We start from the raw sequence: 22,420 nt of genomic DNA, 5'->3' as shown, positions 1-22,420 counted from the left end.
GTGATTAATTATCAATTACACGATTACAATTATAATTGACCCCAACCCTGATGTACAGCTTTAAAGCTTTCGCCTACAGGTGGATTCATCTATAGGTTGATATAGTTCATCTCAACTGATTTGTATTAATTAAAGCCACCATCAGAATCAGAATCAGAAGTACTTTGTTTATCCCAGGGGGGAAATAATTTGTTACAGAGGCTCGAGAAACAAAGAAAAAAGAAATGAAAAAGAAAAACTTACATAATTAAGTAAAAGTATATACAATCCTAATAAACAAATACAATAAATATCACTCCTTGATAACAAGTGGTGACATCAACAAAGCAAAATTTTAAATTCTTTCAAACAGCTATAAAGATAAATAATACAATATAACACTTGCGCAGCCTTGGTGTGGTAGTCAGTGTACTGTACTAGGGTGCCGTCCCAGTTCTTTTTTAAACTGTATGATTGTGCTGACTGTTACAGTTGTTTTACAGTAATAAGTGAGGCCTTTTTTTTTTGTTGACGTCACTTTAAAACATCGTTACTTGTCTGTATTTTTGCGTTAAAGTTCGGTGACTAAAATAAGATGTAATATGTAAAGCATAAAGTCACAGATCAGCACAAGAGTTTCTCTGGAACTAGTTTCATCAGGTTTGGCTAAAAAAAAAAAAATTCAATAAATGTTTTTCCAATCCTTAAACTCAAAAACTAATAAAGTACACTTTATGTAGGTAAATACTAAAAAAGAAAAGAAAAATCACTAAAGAACTACATGATTACTGCCCTATTGCTCCATAGGCTAGCTGTAAGATGAGAAAGCAATTAGATAATAAAACCACTTCAAAATAAAAGCAAACCAGAGTAAGTTTGTTACCTAGTTTTGGCTCCAGACCTAATTTTTTGACAACCTTTGGGCTTTGTGGCTCAAGTCACAAAAATTCAAATCATGAGCAATCCACAGACTTCCTCCCTATTACAGTAACAGTGCTAATATGTGAAGGTTTAAGTGTCACCTCCTGAAACAGACTGTTTTGTATCTGTGTTACTAAGAAGAACAGTTTGTTCTGAAGCTCTTATTTCAGTCAGTGACGCACATTCCTTTGTTAACCTCCTATCATAGTCAGAAGCTCCTCCTACTGTTTACAATTTTTCCACATTTCTTTTCCCATGATGTATGTACACCCAATTACAGCTCTTATATCACATTAACAATATTACCTTCTTTAGAATTTTTTTAATTCATTTTTTTTATGGATTTCTAGATCATCATCCCCTTCCTCTCACAGCAGCTGCTAAATGTTTTCTGAATGCAACCATGAACCATTTATTTTTCAATTTGCATATGGCATCTGCTCTAAACACACCTGAAAGCTGATGCACGGATGCAAATCAGCAGTAATGATTTTTTTTTTTTTTCTTTTCCTGCAAAGCTTTGTATTTAGCCTTTTCACAGCACATGTGCAACAAATTGGTTCATAATCAGCAAAGTAATATTCACTGTGGATGATGGTCATGAGAGATTTGTGGGAACACATTTTGAAAATGAATTGAAAGCTGTTATTAACCTGTGAATGGACCTGTGTCGTACAGCACCTGTAATGCAATCATTTACACATTTAAAAACAATTTGGGTTTTTTCATTTTTTTTAAAAAAAAAAACGAACAAACAAAATCAAACACCTTTGTTGTTACTAAGCGACTGCGGTGAAGCTCATATACATATATATTTTTTTCCCACTACAAAAATTGAGTCTAATTCATATTTAACAGCCAACATGAACATCAATGAATAAGTTCTTCTCTCTATGCTTACATGTGTTCTATCACAGTAATATCCCTATTACACTGTGAAATTCATCTTTATTGATTACTGTTCCAGGAACCTTTTAATGGACTGCATATTTTCTTGTAAAATAGTCAATTGTGAGACATCTAAATATTCTGTCCAACTGAATCTCTTTGTTAAAAATATTTACATTCATAAAAAAAAAAAAATGTAGTAACTTAGTATATATGCACTCACTTTCATTTTACTTCCTAAATTACTTCTGTTATCCAAAGTGTCCAAATATCATGTGGTGCGATTTTATAAAAATCTATATAAAATTACTCTAAATTTTTTTTAAGCTCTATTACAGTCCTGTATAAGATTTCAAAGTATTTCTTTTTTTTTTTTTTTTTTTTTTACATTATAATATTCATGCAAACCTTGCCCAATGATGTCCATTTTATGAATTATAATGCGGTGAAATCCTTATACGTCAATGACCCAAATATCAACCTTTTGCTTTGAACTTAACATTTTATTCTGTATATATTTGATAAACAGGCAGGTAAAAAGATAATAGGGGCTGTGGCTTGTTATCAAACAGGGCCTTAAACTTAAATATTAAATATAAATATAAACAAGCTAAACGTTTTATTTGGTCCTTGGATAAAAGTTATGGGCATTCATAGGCACAAAATAAACCTATTTGGTTAACGCATTCAAAAATTCACAGGCACACGTGCAACGGTTTGTCCTAATGAAACACTGCCCCTGACTGGAAAAACCTTAAAACTGCAGCACTGAATAAGAAAATAACACCATTGCAAAGTCAATGTGTGACAAATGTGTCTTTATTCCAGCTTGATTAAATGGCATTGGTAGAAACTTTATTTAACCATTAGAACACTAAAAGTAACACCGTAAAACTAACAAAAAAAATAGCAACTATACACTTAAATATGTACATCTTTGATAAATAAACCAATACTGCCAAGATGATTGTTTTGCATTGGATAAAGTTGGAGTAGGAGCATTGAAGGGTAACGGAGCGAGGACGATGAACAGCAGGCACAATGGAGACGGGAGCGGACCGGAGACGGTAACGGCATCAGCACATATTTCTGCTGCGGTGCAATCAGTCCCTTTGTCCTTTGGTTCATTGCAGTACATTCCCTGACACTAAAAGTACTTCTGGATTAGTTTTGACTTTGCATCCTGAGACGGTGGGGGTAGGAGGGTGGGGATCCTCCATTTTCCACAGTTTAAGTCATTCACGTTATGGTTGTTGGGTGAAACGAGTCAGAACATGCAGTATTTCACAACGAGGTTGGACTAAAGACAAGTGAAAATTTTAATTTCTTTGGAAAATGAAGATGCAAATCTACTTAGAACAAGCGGATTAATGGCAGGAAGTTAAAAACTATGTACAAAGTGAAGCACTGTCGCTAACCAGCAGCATTTCTCTTCATCTTTTTACAAGCGTGCCAGGCACTGTGCAGCCATACAGGAACAATGTGGAATGACTGAATCTTTTCGGTAGAATGCAATATTAGAAATGAAGTTAATATTTTATCACAGACAGGAAAAGAAAAGAAACACCTCAAAATTGGGTGATGGACACTTTTCCTCTTTAAACGATCACCAATTCCTGACTTCACCTTAAGGAAATAAATATTGAGATTCCAGAATTATGACAAGAACCAAAACCAACAATAAAACAAGATTGTTTGAGTTCAGTCAAAGTCGCACGGCTGTTATCTTGGGATCCAAGTCGATTCGCTCAATAATAAACTTTGCAACAATCTCCTGAGTGGCAACTTTTTGTCTTTCCTTTATAAAAAGAAAAATCCCTCAGGGCATAAACAGCCCTCTGCAGCTCATGTTAGGAGACTTGTTCATTTTACAAAAGCAAACAAAGATATCGAGTGAAATCGACAGTTGAAGCTGTAAAAATAGAGGTTTTTCATCAAATGTGGGAAAGCACATGCAAAAAAAGGTCTTTTGCTCTTCTTTCAGACGAGGACGGATTAGTTAAATTAGTTTGCAGTGCCACACGCGGTCAGACCTGCTGTGTAAAAAAAATGACGTGTGTGCCAGGAGAGTGCATGAGTGTGTGCATGTGGCCAGTTAAGGTCATGTTTCGGGGATCTGTGTCGAACTTGTTTTCTGAGACACCTTCAGACAGGAGTCCACAGGAGGCTCTAACTCTCACCTTCATCTATAAACCTTAGCGTGCTTGCTGTGGTTCCGGTCTGGAAAAGTCCAAAAGCCAAAACTGAGGCGTCTCCCAGGAAAACCTCAAAAGAAGTCTGAGACCTCAACCAATGGCTTCTGTGCTGACCCATGGGGGTAGGGGGGGCACACACCTCCTGTTCTGTCAAGAGCAACATATAAAAAAGCAGAGAAGATCTAATGTCTCTTGATGGAGGACACTTTCTTCTTCCTGGCTGCCAGCATCTCATAGAAAGGGTCCCTGCTGATGGCAGCTCTGTGGGCAGATGCACAGGAAGTGGTCAGTGCAAAGGAAATAAGCATCTCAGCTATGTATAATGTCACAGGTTAAGCAAAGAAAACACCAAAAACACAAGACTTACTTAATTTACAATTATAGTACTTTGATACTCCCATATAGGGTTGGGCGATATGGGAAAAATATATCACGATGTTTTCTTTGTGAACTCACGATCACGATTTTATCACGATTTTTTTCATTCAAATCATTTAGACTATTTTAAAGTTATTTAGTAATAAAACAAACCAAATCACCTACTTAAAAACATCGCCCTAAATGGAAAAAAGGAATGAAAGATAATTTAGGACAAGGTAATTATCTTTTTTTTTTCTTTTTTTTAATTGTATGTAAACACTTTATCAAACTGGTTCCAAGTACAATTAACATCTAATAAAAAAGGCTGACAAGTTATTTTAGTCACAGTCTTTTTACTTTGTTTAACTAAAGTGGTGTAGCATTAGCATTAGCAACACTTGCTACATAACAAGGCAGCATATCAGTCCTGTGATTTCTATTTGTTATTGAGGTAACACACACACATTAATAAAATCCTACTTTAAACAGTGTTTGAACGCCTCATTTCACACAGTTTAGACAATCATATCCTTGACAAGATAAAACATTACTGCTTTGGTTACATTAGACCTGGGTGATATGGACCAATACTCATATCTCTATATTTTTCCTCAAAATGGCAATAGGTGATATAAACTCCATTTATTATTATTGTTATTTTTTTTTCAATAGTTTTACAAGAAAAACAATAATGGGTCAAAGTCAATTGAGAAAAATGCCACAAAGACCCTTTCACTAATCATTAGCAGCACAATAACAACATTTTGTGTCACTTTTGACTTTAAAACCTTTGTTATTAACTCAGTCAGTTGCTAGGATACACTGTGACGTAGTTCTACAGTGAATATAAGTCTTCTCTGTTGATGTAGTGACCAACTGGTGCCCTAAAGGTGACAGCAGCGCACCTTTGGATGACAAATTAGCCACTGATGCTACCATTAGCTAAGGAGGAAGAAACAGAGACGAGGGAGATTATGGCGCTATGAAGTGATATTAAGAAGTATGCAGCAGCACACAGCACCACATAGTAACACAGAACATGTGTGGACCTGAGTAGATTATCGATAATGTCGCGATCATGAGATAAAACTTTAGGTTATGTATATAACCCCGGTTCTATGAGTAATATGAACGAGATGTCTCACTATGGGAAGCAACCTCTGTCTGCATTCCTCAGAAACATTTATTTAAATCTGCCAATCCTGATTGTCCAGTGAAGCGCATCCGTCCACTAGGGGGAGATCCTCCTCCTTGCTCGTTCGAGCAAGAAGGGTAGTCTGAGACATCTCACTCATATTACTCATAGAACTGGGGTTATATACATAACCTAAAATTCTATTTCATAATATTTTGTGAGATGTCTCACTATGGAATATAGAAACTCCCATAGTGCAGACATGCTTATCGAGCGGTACCAGCCTCCAGGGCAGAAGTCTGATCACATCAGGACAGTAAAACCGCCTGTGCCATGCACGGGACGTAAACGTCCAGCATGTAAAAGCGGACAAATGTGAGGGGCGAGGTCCAACAGATGTCCTGAACAGACACTCCCCTGATCAAAGCCCAGGATGTGGCAAGACCCCGATTCGAGTGTACACGCAGACCCGTAGGCAGCTGCAGACCCTGACACAAGTAAGCCAAAGCAATAGCCTCCACCACCCAGTGTGACAGGCGTTGCTTAGTTACAGGCTTCCCCTTGTGGGGATTGGCCCAGGATACAAACAGTCGATCACTCCTCCTGAGGCTCATCATCATATCCATATAAGTGCGGATCGCACAAACTGGACATAACACATTCGGCCTCTGCTCACCCTATGAGGCAGAAAAGGCCAAAAGGTCAATGGGAAAACACGAGCCCACAACCTTCGGCACAAAGGCCGGGTTGGGTCTCAGGATAGTCCTCGCATCACCTGGGAAAAGCAGCACGCACGACGGACGAACTGAGAGCGCATGGATGTCACTGACCCTCTTGGCTGAATCCAGAGCCAGAAACAAGACAGCCCTAAGTGAGGCAAACTTCAGGCCCACTTCCTTCAGTGGTTCAAAAGGAGGATGTTTAAGTCCCTCCAAAATCACCGCCAGATCCCATGGTGGCACCAGTGGTCTGGACACGGGGAGGAGCCTACGTGCACCCTTCATAAACCGGAAGATCAGCGGGTGCTGACTGGCCGACTCTTCCCCAAAGCCAATGACAGACAACAACGAGGAATGTCCTGCACAGCGGAGGAACCCCCTGCCGGTGGAACAGGGCAACACCCCCCGGAGCGAGCACACACTGCTCGCCCCAGGGGACAGGGTGACGACGGGGAAACCACTATTCCTCCTTGCGAGTGGGAATAACGGGACACATCACCCTGCAGGTTGGCCGGGCCGGCAATATTTGTATATATAACTATGTAATCTAAAAAAATAACTCACATATGTCATGACAGCTGAGGACATGTTTCTTAACACTCAAATTTTGATTTTAGGTATTTAAGACATATTTAAAGTTGAAAAGTCACAATAATTCTACATATGACCCCTTTAAGACTTTTTAAGGATCCAAAGGAACTCTGTGTTATATATTTTTAAATTGTGATTATTTTTGTTAGACTGAAACAAATGAACTGAAACTGAAACAGTGGTATCAGTGGAATCTCAGCTATGAAGAAAGTCACAGGTTTAACAGAATTTACTGAAACTCTTTAACCTCCAGCAAGTAGAAAAAAGTACATACTTGATGCTGTTCATCCATTCCTCCTTTTCCTCAGCAGTGGGAGCAGAGATACGATAGAAGGTGTGGTTCCCCTCCACCACACGCCCGTCGGCCTCCGTCTTGCACGCCTTTATCACCTGATCCTTATTGTCAGGAATGAAAAGCTCGAAGCAGTTCTGAGGGTTGAGCAAAGAGAAATATACACATTTTATTCTAAGAGAAAACAGCGCTCACGTCTTAAATCCCAGCACAGGGTTCTCTTTTGCAGTTCCACGATGATACAGTAGATGGAGTCGTACGCACAGGTTTCTTATCCTCCACCTCCTTGATGCTCAGGTTCTCCAGTGGGATGATTCCTCTGGGTTCTTTGTCCTACAAACAAAATAACACGGCAGCAGTGAGCGGAGCACAGATTCCTGAGTGGCTCAGTCAGAAACATCCCCCCTTTCCTTACCGTGGTGTACTCAAAGTAGTACAGACAGTTGTCTGTGAGGATGAACCACCTTCTCTTCCAGGTTTTTACTCGTCCCCCTGAGAAACAGACGGACAAAATCAGAGAGGCTCGAGCAAAAGAAGTGAGAAGGATAGAGAGACAGAAACGTGCACCAAAGCACCGCATCGAGTAGCAGACGGGCAGACAGATGGATGGCCAGACAGAGACAGACAGACAGACGACGGTTTCAGTTTTACTGACAGCATCCTGAGATTCACTCTTATTCTTATTCCACGTCACACCGAAACACACTCACCCACACTCACCACAGCACCTTTTGTTTCTATAGAATTGTTGATAAAATGTTTAACCCAGTGGTTCCCAACCTTTTTTGGGTCGTGACCCCATTCGTATATGTATCACAAATTACTGGCAACCCCAGACACATTTTTTCTGTAGAATTCATTTTTGATAATTAGTGCACAAAGTGACATGACGCGCCAACTCATATGTTTTTACTGCATGTTTATTTGAACTAGAATTATATTTGAGAAAGTAAAAGTATAGAATACTTACAGTATATTTGAGATAGTGTGTGTTATAATTGCAATCGCGTAATTGATCATTAATTACAATCATGGTGTAATTATAATTGAAAATATCTGTTGTTGTTGAAAAAAACAACTGAAATGTAATTGTAAATCTCTAGAAACTTCTATGGAATTTCATAGAAATTCTACAAAAACTTTTATTCACAATTTCATTAAATGCAAACCTGGTGAACCATGTTACAGTTCCATGGCTTAAAAATACATAGTTAATAACTATTAAAATATGTTTCATATCAACTTTTCCTACTTAACGTTTCAAAATATTTGAAATCTATGTGTAAACTGACAGAAAAAAGGCGCAGACGTCCACACCAAAAATATTAATACCAATATTTTCATTGATAAGGAAGCCTAACAAGGAAACCAACAGCTGAGATACAAATTACATGATAGATAATAATTTTTTTATTGTTGTGTATTTTACAGCTGATTTAAGACATGGGTCAAAATTGACCTGTTATCGTAATGTGATGCTAACAGGAAGCTAACATGAGGAAGGTTATGTTTTATGGCCATATTTATTAAAGGCTCAGTAATTGTGATTGTGAATTGTAAGTTAACTTTATTAATTGAAAACGTAATTGTAAAACCAGTTACCGTAATCAGAATTGAGTTGTAATTGAGCATGGATAATTGAAGACATAAATGTAACTAAAAAATGGAATTCACCCCAACCCTGGTGTGTGGAAAATATATATTTTAAAATATATAATTTTAATCAGTATATTTGTATCAATTACTAGACATTTCAAGCGACCCCAAGGTTGAAAAACACTGCGTAATCCCATTTATCAGGCCCATTAGAGCTGATGTATTAATGCAACCTGAAGCTATTTCTCTTCTGAAGTCATGTCCTCATGTGCCTGTGGAAGCTGGAAACTCCCTCCAATTAGTTCTTCATCCATTTCTTCTCTGAGGGGTTTGTGTGGAGAGCCAGGATCAATAAGACGTTTACATATCTATGAGCCTTTACTGAACCTAATGAAGCCACTAAATTAACTGAAACAATGTAATCAAATCACTATGTGAAAGAGTCGGAGCATTACACTTCTCTCTTTGGAGGAGGAGGAGCTCTCTGTGCTTACTGATCTGTAGCTGACCTCTTGACCTTTGTCACACGCACACACACACTTCTTTTATGGCAAAACCTGATCTCAGGAGCAGATGGCGGCTTCGATCAGGACGAGATGCCAACAAAGTGACTCGGGCAGGAACCTCAGTGCCTCAAGCAATGTGCGGCCCCTCAGACATGAATTTCCTGTTTGGTCTTAGTGAAGTGAGTTCTCAGATCTATCAGAGCAGGTAGTGATTGAAGAAGCTCCTCCTAACATAAGCCTCGTCTAGACTCTGCAATCCCACCACCGGTGTTAGTAAAAAAATGCTGCAATGGGAAACCCATTTACCAACAGAGCAGACTCGGAACATATTTATACACACCAGGGTTGGGGTCAATTAGAATTGTAATTATGTAATTTGTAATTACAATTATGACGCAATTCTAATTGTAATCGTAATTCAATTGTAATTGAGTACAGATAATTTACTTTGAAATTAACAATGTAATTCAGCGCAAACCTGGGGAACCATGTTGCAGTTCTATGGCTTACACATATGTATTCAATCAATAAAATATGTTCCATATCAATTTTACCTGTTAGTTCCCTTGAGGATCATTTTACCAATTTAAGGGTGTACTCACACTGGCAACTCACAGCAGGAATCCCCCCCTCCCTGTCCCTTTTCTGGCACGGTAGAACGGACGTGATCACCAGCTCAACTCGGTTCCCACAAAGAAACACATCACGTTAATTTATGACCCACGTATGGCGCTACGTCACCATTAAGCGACTCTGGGTTTGTTGTTGACAGTACATTCTGTTAAGTTCATATTTTCTGTTGCGTAGGGTAACTATTAGTGATGTAACGATTAATCGTAAGGCAGTTAAAAATCGATTCATAGGTATCACGGTTGATATCGATTTTCGGACAATTGAATCGCAGTACTTTTTTTAACCAGCAGAGGGCGCTATCCGGAAGTGTTGGCGGCGGGCGGAGTCTGCTAATACTTTCTTTCTGGCTGCCTTCTACTCTTAAATATGTTAATAAATGATTCATTACCCCTTTAGCACTGAAAGAATAGCTGTAATATTCCTTGAATATCTGTAAAAGTCACGTTTTTCTATTAGCTCTGTCTGCTAGCATAGTTTCTCTTCTTCACTGCAAGATATCTGCATGCCAACCAACCACTGGGTTACCAGCACCCTCTGCTGGTCCAAACAAATATGACGTAAATCAGTGCAAGTCCAATTGTTAAGGCACAAAATACATTTTCAGTTGCACTTTTAAAAGAAAAAGAACTATTATGCAGTTTTGCATTGTTTATTATAGAACCAGAATTTAAATTAATAGGCTTCACTTTCATTTGTATTATTCCTTTATTTATTTAATTCAAGATTTATTTTTAGTTAAATTGCATTGTTTTGAATAGTTTATCAAGGAATTCTTTTGACAATGAAAAATAAAAGGAAAATAATACAGTATTTTATCTACAGTCCCATTTTGTAAATGAAAAAATCGTGAGAGAATCGTATCGTGAACCCAGTATCGTGAATCGAATCGTATCGGGAGTTGAGTGAATCGTTACATCCCTAGTAACTATAAACCAAGATTTACCCAGACACGTGCTCTTTTCACGGACTGGGTTTCCCAGGGCCCCTGAACGCATCACGTTAATTTAAATGACCGTAACTCTGCTCATATTTGTTCTATCGGAGAAATTCCACCAGTTTATGAAAGATAATAAGTTGGTCTTTACAGCCAGTGTCGGTACATTGCGGTAATTTTACTCACACGTAACGGAAACATTAAAGATGCTGCTTTGTTTTGACGAAATTGACACAAGGAACAGAGAGAACCAAGTAAGTGAGAAAGAGAGATTAAAACAGACCAAATAACGGTGGATTTATTAAAAATGAAAGACTCTCTCTGACGATAAAAACCACCATGAATGGAGGTTCAAATGGATTTGAAAACAAAGGAGGAAACTGAGCCTATAAAGGTAAAATCAGTTTAATTTCTGGATCTATAAATGTCATTCTGATTTTGTGGAGCTAGTCTTTGTGTACATTATTGTAAGTGTAAATAGATGCTTTTAATGTGTGAGACAATTTAGGACAGAGTATTTGTGTTTGTTTAAACTTTGTGTGTGTCTGTGTCCATCTGAGCATATTTATCTCCATCACTTTCAGTTTTCCTTTTGATGAACATGACATTATCCAACTCTTCTTTTATTTATTCTTCTTTAAGTCCATGCAGAGTTGACACGCCCCTCCCTGGACATTAAAACCAAGAGCTGATCCTAGTTTCCATCATCTGGTCTAGACCCATCACTTCTACAGACAGAATAAAACTCAGTCAACATGGGAACATGGGATGCACTTATTTATTGAAATGTATATTAAATGATTATTTAATTTTCTGTAATTTTATTTTTTAGGAGATGTTTTTAATTGTTTCAATAAATTAGAGACTTAAGGAACAGATTGTTATAATGCATAATAAAGGTGATTTACTTCAGTCATCACTAATTTCAGATTGTTTTTAATTCTTTGTATAAAAATACTTGAACAGGACAACAATGATGTGCAGAGCTGCAGTAATGTTGGCTTCATACAATAATAATAATAATAATAATAACCACTGCACACGCCACCAGAGAAGCTTCTAGTGAATAATTTACAAATAAAAAAAAAGTTCACTGATGGTGACATTGAGATCTCAATGTCACCATCAGTGAAATTTTTTTTTTTTTTTTTTTTTTAAATTATTCACTGGAAGCTTAGATATTGTGTGACAAAGATATCAAAGTTTGTTGTTTTGAGCAGTCATATTCATGATTAAAAGTTATGATTGTATTATATTCTAAAGTTTAGAATTATCTGGCTCGTCTTCCTTTCTTTCTGTTCACAGCATAACCTTATATTTAGTTCTACAAAATGTGTTTACAGCTAATTTGACTGATTATTGTTACACATAATCATGCATGTGCATTATATACAGTATAAATGTGTAGATTTAACCAACTGTTGGAGAAACCATTTTATTAAATACAAAGCAAACGACATGCAAACAAAAAATCAAAGGTAGAAATAGTGTATTTAAATTATGAAATTAGTGAGTTGTTAAAGTGCTGAGGTGCAGCGGAGGGTCTTCTTCTGCAGAGACGTGATGATAAGGGGTCCGAGTAAAACCCAAAATTCCATGGTAATTTTGAGGGTATAAACATGCATATAAACACATTACTGGTATATTAACCCATATAAACCAAAAAATATAGAACGGGGACATTTTACGGCTGCAAATGTGTAACATATTACTGGTATTTTGAGAACAAGACACGTGTAGATTTCTGAGCAATTCATTATAGTTGTGCAGGACTAACAGGAACTCCACATACTGAAAATTGGTATTGCCACATGTTTACTAACACGACACGACCTAAGAAGAGAACTAAAATAAGATTAAAAATAAATAAATAGTTGCAACATTTTGCAGTATTGTTCCAGGTTCTGCTGTAATAATATTCCCATCCTTGTACTTCCAATGTTTAAATGTTTTGTTTTTAAGGTTCATGTTACATTTTGCAAAAGGTTGCACTTTATTTCTGGCTTATTGATTTTTGTTTGGAAAGTTATTACCCTTTCTTTCAGACATTTCATTTATTTGGGCTTGTATTTGCGATGTTCTGTTTTTGGTTACATTTAGATGAATAAATTAATACACTACACTTTGCTCCCCAAGACACTGTGTTTGTTTTCATTCTACAGAGTTTGTGAGTATGTGTTCCAGAACACTGAAACACAATATATATATATTTATATTATTTATACATTAGCAGCAGTACAATGTCTAATTTCCATTTTTTTCTGGGTTATATAATAGCCAACCACATGTGTCCTGTCCACAAAATACCAGTAATATGTTACACATTTGCCGCAGTAAAATGTCCCATTTCCATATTTTCTGGTTTATATGAGTTAATATACCAGTAATATGTGTTTATATGTATATATATATACCCTCGGAATTAACCGAACCTGATGATGAGCTGCTACACTCTGTTACTGTCCCGCTGTCGGCTGAACAAAGAGAAGTCCTGACGGTCATGTTGTCCTCTTCCTCCATGAGTTCTCAGTGGTGTTGTTCATATATATCAGGAAATGCCAACTCTGAACCTTTCATCTGCTAACGAGCACTTCTGACACCGCTATCATTGCGGAATGCGGATGTTTATGTGCCGTAAAGCGTCGCGCGGTACCAACGTCATCACATTTTGCGCGTGGGTCGAGTAGAGTTGTGCGTGCGCATGCGCGGCCAACCGTGCCAGTCTGGCACGATGTTTGGACCACCTCTTCTAGCAGGACCATCGGGCCGTTAAACCCCCTGCGGTGCAGTTCACACCTACGCAGGCCAGACAATGGCCCCCCATGGTTTCACACATGCACAGAGCTGGTTAGGAACGGCCCTGGTTGCCAGTGTGAGTACACCCTAAATAAAAGCTCAGACCCCCCACATCAAAAATATTAATGCCAATATTTTTATGGATAAACAAGGCTACTGAAATAAGAAATTAAAAAGAAATTGGACGATAGATAATATTTTTTGTGTGTATTTCACAGATGATTTAAGACATTGGTCAAAACTGAACTGTTATCATATGAGATGCTAACAGATTAAGGTTATGTTTTATGGGCTTATTTATTAAAGGCTGTAATTTAATTTTAGTAACTGAGAACGTGCTGTAATCGTAACAATATCAAGGGAAAGATAAGAATTTAAATTTTAATTGTAATTGGAAAAAATATGCTGGTAAACATAATGTAATTGAGTTGTAAGATGTAATAGTAATTTAAAAATGTAATTGATCCCAACCCTGATACACATATGTGAAGCACACTTTGTCAAATGTTATCATATGACAGCATCGTCACTGTATATGATAAATCACAAGCACGCCAAACACTTGGGTCTATGCTTAGTATCTACACACACTCAACTCTAAAGGACACACACACACTAACACACACACACACACACACACACACACACACACCGCATATCATCTTTTCTGGACTTGACAGAATAGGCTCAGAGCGACACAGATAACACAGGCGTCAACAGCTGAACAACTGCTTATAGTGATTGTTTTCATGGTCATTTTAGAAAAAAGAAACAAACACTTCCTGTGCAAAGTGGGATGTTTATGTGGTGTGAGGACGGAGCACGGCCAGAGCGAAGCTGAGAGGGGCCCAGATTAGGATTATTTAAATAAATACACTTTTGCATAATTTGGAGAACATCTGCACACAAAAATTAAATAATTCAATATATGCTTTTCAACGTCCCCCATCAGCTCACTCATGCTGATCCAGCACCACACCACACTACCTTTACATCCATTCCCATATGAGACAGTGGTGAGAATGTGCAGTATTCCCTTTCCATGCAACCAGAGAGCCAATGAGTGAAATGCTTAATGGGTACCTGTAGTGAAAATGAACATAACAAAAAATGTGTTTAATGTAATACCAGCAAACAAAATATGTGCACATTTAAAAAAAAAAAACATTAAAAAAGGACTTTCTAGAACAATTTTATACCTTTGGGCATAAACTATGGAGAGCCGCCATTTTGGACTGGATATGACGCACTTTCGTCGATCGGGATGGTACATTGTGAGAGGTAGAGGCGCAACAAGTTTGTTTAGTGTAGTTTTTCTGTTAGCTCTCTCAGCCATGTGTATTCACACCTTCAATGATAAAAGTGCAGCATCCAGGTTATGAGAAGATTGAATATTATCTTTCTCACCAACTACCTGCTTCTTGTGTGCGCTGACTCAGCATGCAGAATAAGCCTAACAGACAGAGCTGCTGTTAGCAGCAGAAACAAGGATGTGTAATTAGGTGTTGGAAGTGCACAAATACGAGTAGCAACTGTGATGAAAGCTGCGTGAAAGGATATCTGTTCATGGTCGGGAAGATGCTCCAAGGAGCAGCACCTGACGGAACCCTAATGAACAGATCAGTTCTCCTGACCGCTCATCATTTAGCCACAAGGAAATAAGAGGGAACGATCTGGTGGGGGTGCAGTTAGTGCCATGACAGCCGCCCACAGTATCCCCTGTAAGCAGAGACGTAGTCGTGCTCTGAAAACAAGTGCGTTTACAGGCTGCATTGAGATTTTCTGTGAATGAATTCTGTCGGGACCGCATCTGATTTCAGACGTAACTTTGGCTTGTTGCTCAGTAGCTTAGCCCACAGATCCCTCTCACAGCAACTCGGCTTATCCTCCTCGCATATCACCGAATTTCGTCCGAACGCAAACATTTTAACTGTGTATCCCGTATCGATATTATGTAGCCAACGTCTGCTAACTCTGACTTAGTGTTGTTATTTGGCTTAGAGATGCAAAATAAATGTGTCTGCTGGGTTTTTCTATTGTTATCAGCTTTACACTCCGCCAATGTTGAGAAACAATAGACCAAGAGAACACTGTTGCGTAGCAACAGCTAACAAGAATCAACTAACATTCGTCATATCCTGAACAAAATGGCCCCTCTTCATGGTTTATTCCCAAAGGTATAAAATCACTCTAAAAGTCATTTTAATGTGTGTTTTTATAAAAAGATGCAGATATTTTGTTATTTAGTGACACATTAAACACCTTTTTGTTTCGTTTACATTTTCACTAGAGGTACGCTTTAATGGTCAAATTTTAAATCAGAAGTCCAATCTAAAGCTCGCTGTGTGGAAAAAAGGCATAATGCAGCTTCTAAATAAATAACACATCAGAGACAGTGTAGAAAGGAGCAAAAGACGTAGGCTGCTCAAAGCATCAGCTTCCCAAGTCGAGCTCACGCACCCTACGGTGACCCAACACAGATAAAAGGGTGTGGAAAGCACCCGCTCCACCAGGGGCTGAACACACACACGGCTCCAATGAGTCGATGAAGAGACGGATAGTAAAATTAATACCACAATGATTAAAAGGGAAAAACCCCGCATGAACAAAAAAATGTAAATAAAAAAATGATTAAGAACGAAAGCATGGCAGACCACCAAAAAAGCACCGAGGAGCAATGGACTAGCGTTGTGGAAGAACAGGTGTACATACCTCCTGAGGAAAGACAACAGCCAAAATCATGGAAAACAAACAAACAAACGAAGAGGGGGGGAAAAAAAATACAAATCAAATTAAATGATAAGGATTTATAGCACCACATCCTGTCAGTTTGGTGCCAGTGAGGCTTTGATGCACTGCTTCACCAGCTGTTACATGATATCAGTCCATGGAAGCTGCTGTGAAGCACTGCATGAAACACGACCACACATTATTCGGCTCATATCAATTTTAAAAAAGAAAGACTTCCACCCTGATTGTTGAACTGAAACCTTTTGGTTAGGAGTTATCAGAAAAAGAATCGTTTTTCACTTCTTCGGGGAAGTTCAGTTGTAAAGATTCACAGGGACCGAATCATTTAATTCCCCCATTTTTTTTTTGCATTCAGGCTTTTTGTTAAATCAAATGATTGTGAATCTGCACAACAAAGAGATCTCAGAGGAAGAAGAAACTGAGAATTTGTGGAAACCAGAAAAAATTCAAGACAATTCCAAACTTTCCTTAATTACTGTCTTTAAAAGAATATAGCCAATCAAAGAGAGTACAGAATAAATAAAACATGTCAATCAAATGTTTCAAAGGCTTTTACATTCTCTGGTCTGATCCCCAAACCACTTTAATAATACATGAAAGCAGCCTTAGATGTTTTCCTTTGTCTTTGCACACCTACAAACACACGCTCACACTTTTACAACCTAAACTCAGACAGGGATTATCTGACTGTCTGCCAATATTTGCTGCAATAAAGGCAGTAAAAATCAATCCAATAGTGCATTGATAATTCAATATAAAGTATACAGGCTGTTCACTGACACTCACCCAGTTTAAGCAGCCAGCCCTCTCTGTCTGGGTTAAAGAAAGTGTGTGTGAGATCGTTGCCATCATCCTCGGGGATTTTGAACGGCTCGTTCTTGATGCTGTCGTACAGATTCTACAATACAAAGATGATAAAATCATTTCAAAGAAATGAAAATATTGTGATGAGACAATTGTGTCACTGAGCTGAGGATTCACCCTGAGCAGGTCCTCAGGAAGGTCTCCACCATCGTTGATGCCTCTGTTCATGGAGATGAATCGTTCCACTGATGGCTTGTCCTTCACGTTTGGATTGTGGAGGCTGGTGTTGAGCATGATGATGGCAAACGACAGGATGTAGCAGGTGTCTGTAACATTATCACATGCAAAGTAGGGGTGTGCATTGCCATGAATCTGCTGATCCAATATATCCAGATACTAAACAATACGATATCAATAATTATAAATTTCACTTTTAGAAATACAAAATTGTATTTTTAACAAGTAAATGGTAACTAACTGTAATTCAAGTACCAATATCAAAAACAAGTATGTTTATCAAACTGTCAAATTACATTTTTCAAATTTTTTTTAACTTTGGCTTCTGATTCTGTTCAGTTCTTAAATTATTTAAAAAAAAAAAAAAATTGACCACATAGATCTATAAAAGTGTCCAGTATGTTTTATGAAAATCAAATGCAATCAACTTCCAAGCTAAAATGTTTAACAAGGTCTGATGTGGTTCACTGACACCTGGTGCCAGACATTTATGTGCTATGCATATGTTAGCACAATTAAATGTTTTTTTGTATAAAAAAAAAACATGTTCAAAAAAATCTATTTCGACATTTTTTGGATCGATACGATAATTGTGTGGCGAAAAATTGTGATATATCACCGAATCGATGTTTTCTTACGCCCTTAATGCAAAGCAACATCAAATGGTGGGGTAGGTGTAAGGGGGTTGTTATCTATAAGTAAACAAAGGTAGTTTTTAATTTCAGGTTAAATAAAAATATAAAACTCCTCCATGAACCGCCACCTTAACGTGTTGGAGGGGTTTGAGTACCCGAATGATCCTGGGAGCTATGTTGTCGGGGGCTTAATGTCCCCGGTAGGGTCTCCCAAGGCAAACAGGTCCCAGGTGACGGGTCCGACAAAGAGCGGTTCAATAGCCATATATGTACATTAAACAACAAAGGCAGTTCACGTCGCCCGGATTGGCGCTACCGGGGCCCCACCTTGGAGCCAGGCCCGGGGTTGGGGCTCGAGTGCAAGTGCCTGGTGGCCGGGGCTTTGCCCACGGGCCCCGGCCGGGCAGAGCCCGAAAGGACGACGTGGGCCCGCCCTCCCGTAGGCCCACCACCCGCAGGAGGGATAATAAGAGGCCGGTGCAATGTGGATCGGGCAGTCGTCCAGGGCGGGGGCCTTGGCGATCTGATCCCCGGCTACAGAAGCTAGTGTTAGGGACGTGGAATGTCACCTCTCTGGCGGGGAAGGAGCCTGAGCTTTTGTGCGAGGTGGAGAAGTTCGGACTAGATATAGTCAGTCTCACCTCGACACATAACAAGGGCTCTGGAACCAGCCTTCTCGACAGGGGTTGGACTCTCTTCTACTCTGGAGTCGCCAATGGTGAGAGGCGCCGGGTGGCTATACTTCTTGCCCCCCGACTTAGTGCCTGTACGTTGGAGTTTACCCCGGTAGACGAGAGGGTAGCCTCCCTCCGCCTTCGGGTGGGGGGACGGATTATGACTGTTGTTTGTGCCTATGGGCCAAACAGCAGCTCGGAGTATCCACCCTTCTTGGATTCCTTAGAGGGAGTACTGGAGAGTGCTCCTTCTGGAGATTCCCTCGTTCTGCTGGGGGACTTCAACGCTCACGTTGGCAGCGACAGTGAGACCTGGAGGGGCGTGATTGGGAGGAACGGCCCCCCTGATCGGAACCCGAGCGGTGTTTTGTTGTTGGACTTATGTGCTCGTCACAGATTGTCCATAACAAACACCATGTTCAAGCATAAGGGTGTCCATATGTGCACTTGGCACCAGGACACCCTAGGCCGCAGTTCGATGATCGACTTCGTAGTCGTGTCATCGGACTTGTCTTGGACACTCGGGTAAAGAGAGGGGCGGAGCTGTCAACTGATCACCACCTGGTGGTGAGTTGGCTCCGATGGTGGGGGAGGATGCCAGTTAGACCTGGCAGACCCAAACGTATAGTGAGGGTCTGCTGGGAACGCCTGGCAGAGTCTCCCGTCAGAAGGAGCTTCAACTCCCACCTCCGGGAAAACTTCAACCATGTCTCGGAGGAGGCGGGGGACATTGAGTCCGAGTGGGCCATGTTCCATGCCTCTGTTGCTGAGGCGGCTGATCGGTGCTGTGGCCGCAAGGTAGTCGGTGCCTGTCGTGGCGGCAATACCCGAACCCGTTGGTGGACACCGGGGGTGAGGGATGCCGTCAAGCTGAAGAAGGAGTCCTACCAGGCCTTTTTGGCCTGTGGGACTCCGGAGGCAGCAGACAGGTACCGACGGGCCAAGCGGAGTGCAGCCACGGCGGTCGCCGAGGCAAAAGCCAGGACATGGGAGGAGTTTGGTGAGGCCATGGAGAACGACTTCGAAGAGATTCTGGACCACTATCCGGCATCTCAGGAGGGGGAAGCAGTGCACCGTCAACACTATGTATGGTGCGGATGGTGCGCTGCTGACCTCGAGACGTTGTGGATCGGTGGCGGGAATACTTCGAAGACCTCCTCAATCCCACCGACACGCCTTCCAATCAGGAAGCAGGGCCCAGAGACCCGAGAGTGGGCTCTCCTATCTCTGGGGCTGAGGTTGCCGAGGTGGTTAAAAAGCTTCTCGGTGGCAGGGCTCCGGGGGTGGATGAGATCCGCCCGGAGTTCCTCAAGGCCTTGGATGTTGTGGGGCTGTCATGGCTGACACGACTCTGCAACATCGCGTGGACATCGGGGGCAGTGCCTCTGGATTGGCAGACCGGGGTGGTGGTCCCCCTTTTTAAGAAGGGGGACCGGAGGGTGTGTTCCAATTATAGAGGGATCACACTCCTCAGCCTCCCCGGTAAGGTCCATTCAGGGGTACTGGAGAGGAGGGTCCGCCGGATAGTTGAACCTCGGATTCAGGAGAAGCAATGTGGTTTTCGTCCTGGCCGTGGAACTGTGGACCAGCTCTACACCCTCAGCAGGGTCCTTGAGGGGTCATGGGAATTTGCCCAACCAGTCCACATGCGTTTTGTGGACCTGGAAAAGGCATTTGACCGTGTCCCTCGGGGATTCCTGTGGGGTATCGAACCTCCTGATAGGAGCTGTTCGTTCCCTGTATGACCGGAGTCAGAGTCTGGTCCGCATTGCCGGCAGTAAGCCGAAATCGTTTCCGGTGAGGGTTGGACTCCGCCAGGGCTGCCCTTTGTCACCGATTCTGTTCATAACTTTTATGGACAGAATTTCTAGGCGCAGTCAGTTGAGGGGGTCCGGTTCGGGGGCCTCAGTATTGCATCACTGCTTTTTGCAGATGATGTGGTCCTGTTGGCTCCAACATACCGTGACCTTCAACTCTCACTGGATCGGTTCGCAGCAGAGTGTGAAGCAGCCAGAATGAGAATCAGCACCTCCAAATCCGAGTCCATGGTTCTCGACCGGAAAAAGGTGGAGTGCCTTCTCCGGGTTGGAGATGAGGTTCTGCCCCAGGTGGAGGAGTTCAAGTACCTCGGGGTCTTGTTCACGAGTGAGGGAAGGATGGAGCGAGAGATCGACAGGCGGATTGGTGCGGCGTCTGCAGTGATGCGGAGTCTACACCAGTCCGTCGTTGTAAAAAGGGAGCTGAGCCAAAAAGCGAAGCTCTCTATTTACAGGTCGGTCTACGTTCCAACCCTCACCTATGGTCATGAACTTTGGGTCATGACCGAAAGAACAAGATCACGGGTACAAGCGGCCGAAATGAGTTTCCTCCGTAGGGTGGCTGGGCTCTCCCTTAGAGATAGGGTGAGAAGCTCAGTCATTCGGGAGGGGCTCAAAGTACAGTCGCTGCTCCTCCGCATCGAGAAGAGCCAGATGAGGTGGCTCGGGCACCTAATTAGGATGCCCCCTGAACGCCTCCCTAGTGAGGCGTTCAGGGCACGTCCCTCCGGAAGGAGGCCCCGGGGAAGACCCAGGACACGCTGGAGAAACAATGTCTCTCGGCTGGCCTGGGAACGTCTCGCGGTCCCCCCGGAAGAGCTGGAGGAAGTGGCCGGGGAGAGGGAAGTCTGGGCCTCCCTACTGAGGATGCTGCCCCCGCGACCCGGAAACGGCTAAGCGGGAGAAGATGGATGGATGGATGGATGGATGGATAAAAATATAAAAATAGATAAGCAGGGAGCAATGTGAAGACATTACATGTGTGAGTAGCTACTGTAGGTGTCTGCGCATTCCAGAAAACACTCCAGTGTGTGCATGTGTGTGTGAGTACTCTGAGGTAGCAGCAGCACTTTCTATACCCTGTTAGGCCTTTGCATTATTCACACCCTTTTGTTTCCATGTTAGAGGCAGACATCTGTCTGCTTGGGGCATGATTTCCCAAAAGCCAGACAGATTCCATGGAGTAGTTCACCTCGGCAGACTTTGTGTCTGCAAAATAAAACAGCTGTGCTCGAACGTGCGATTAGATCTGAGAGCTTTATGGACAGCTATCAGCCTCAGAGACTCCTGCATGTGCAATATACAATCTGAAGAGTTGAGCTAAACTATTATCATTGCTATAAAAATAGAATTGCACTACAATATTGTGGAAAATAATTTAAATGTAATCAGGTCATTTAAAGTTTGTTGAGAGTAAAATAAACAGTTCATTAGCTTGTGTTGGACTCTTTCATCCCAGCTGGCGGGTGTATACCTGTGGATTGGAAAACACCCGGGTTGCACTGGCAGTAGCGCTGTGCAAAGGCCTCCATCATTCGGTCGATCTTCTGGGCTTCTCCTGGCAGGCGAAAGCTCCACAGGAACTGTCTGTCATTAGAAAACAAGTTTGTATTAAGCAGAGAATAGGTTTCATTCATCTCTGTGTCAAACTAAAAGCAATATTCACATTATCGTAGGGCTGGGCGATTTTGCCTAAAAAAAAAAAAAAAAAAAAAACTGATTTTTTTTAAAGAGAAAATCGAGTTTCGATTCGATTTTCAATTTTTATTTTTCAATGTACTTAAAAATGACTGCAGACATCAGATATATTGTCAAAAGTGCTTTATTGCTGTGATTGTCCTCAAGAGTTAAAATACATAGAACAATCCCAAAATAAAAAGTAAATGAGGCTGTCATTCAACAATTTCAAGCTTTAACCCAGGTTTAAATAAAAGTGCAACAGCAACTTCACAGTAGC

At 40.9% G+C, this 22,420-nt stretch overlaps 1 protein-coding gene across 5 annotated transcripts in view; it reads right to left on the bottom strand.

Annotated features, from left to right (window-relative positions):
* Nucleotides 1–2,585: 2,585 nt before the first annotated feature.
* Nucleotides 2,586–22,420, bottom strand: part of cyth1a (cytohesin 1a) — a 64,284-nt gene continuing 44,449 nt past the window's right edge. For 4 of the 5 annotated variants that reach the window (XM_028454561.1, XM_028454558.1, XM_028454560.1 and 1 more), the window contains exons 7-13: nucleotides 21,938–22,050; nucleotides 17,278–17,426; nucleotides 17,082–17,194; nucleotides 7,496–7,574; nucleotides 7,345–7,413; nucleotides 7,063–7,217; nucleotides 2,586–4,244 (exon numbers count right to left, since the gene is read on the bottom strand). In XM_028454561.1, the coding sequence (XP_028310362.1) occupies nucleotides 4,166–4,244; nucleotides 7,063–7,217; nucleotides 7,345–7,413; nucleotides 7,496–7,574; nucleotides 17,082–17,194; nucleotides 17,278–17,426; nucleotides 21,938–22,050 (757 nt within the window). In that variant the 3' untranslated portion in view covers nucleotides 2,586–4,165. The remainder of the gene's footprint in view (nucleotides 4,245–7,062; nucleotides 7,218–7,344; nucleotides 7,414–7,495; nucleotides 7,575–17,081; nucleotides 17,195–17,277; nucleotides 17,427–21,937; nucleotides 22,051–22,420) is intronic. The other variant, XM_028454559.1, reaches the window with a different exon arrangement.

The sequence above is a fragment of the Gouania willdenowi genome, chromosome 8 (genome assembly GCF_900634775.1).
Source record: "Gouania willdenowi chromosome 8, fGouWil2.1, whole genome shotgun sequence".
Taxonomy (NCBI): domain Eukaryota; kingdom Metazoa; phylum Chordata; class Actinopteri; order Blenniiformes; family Gobiesocidae; genus Gouania; species Gouania willdenowi.
The sequence above is the reverse complement of the archived record's forward strand: the minus strand, read 5'-3'. Positions and strand labels throughout refer to the sequence as shown.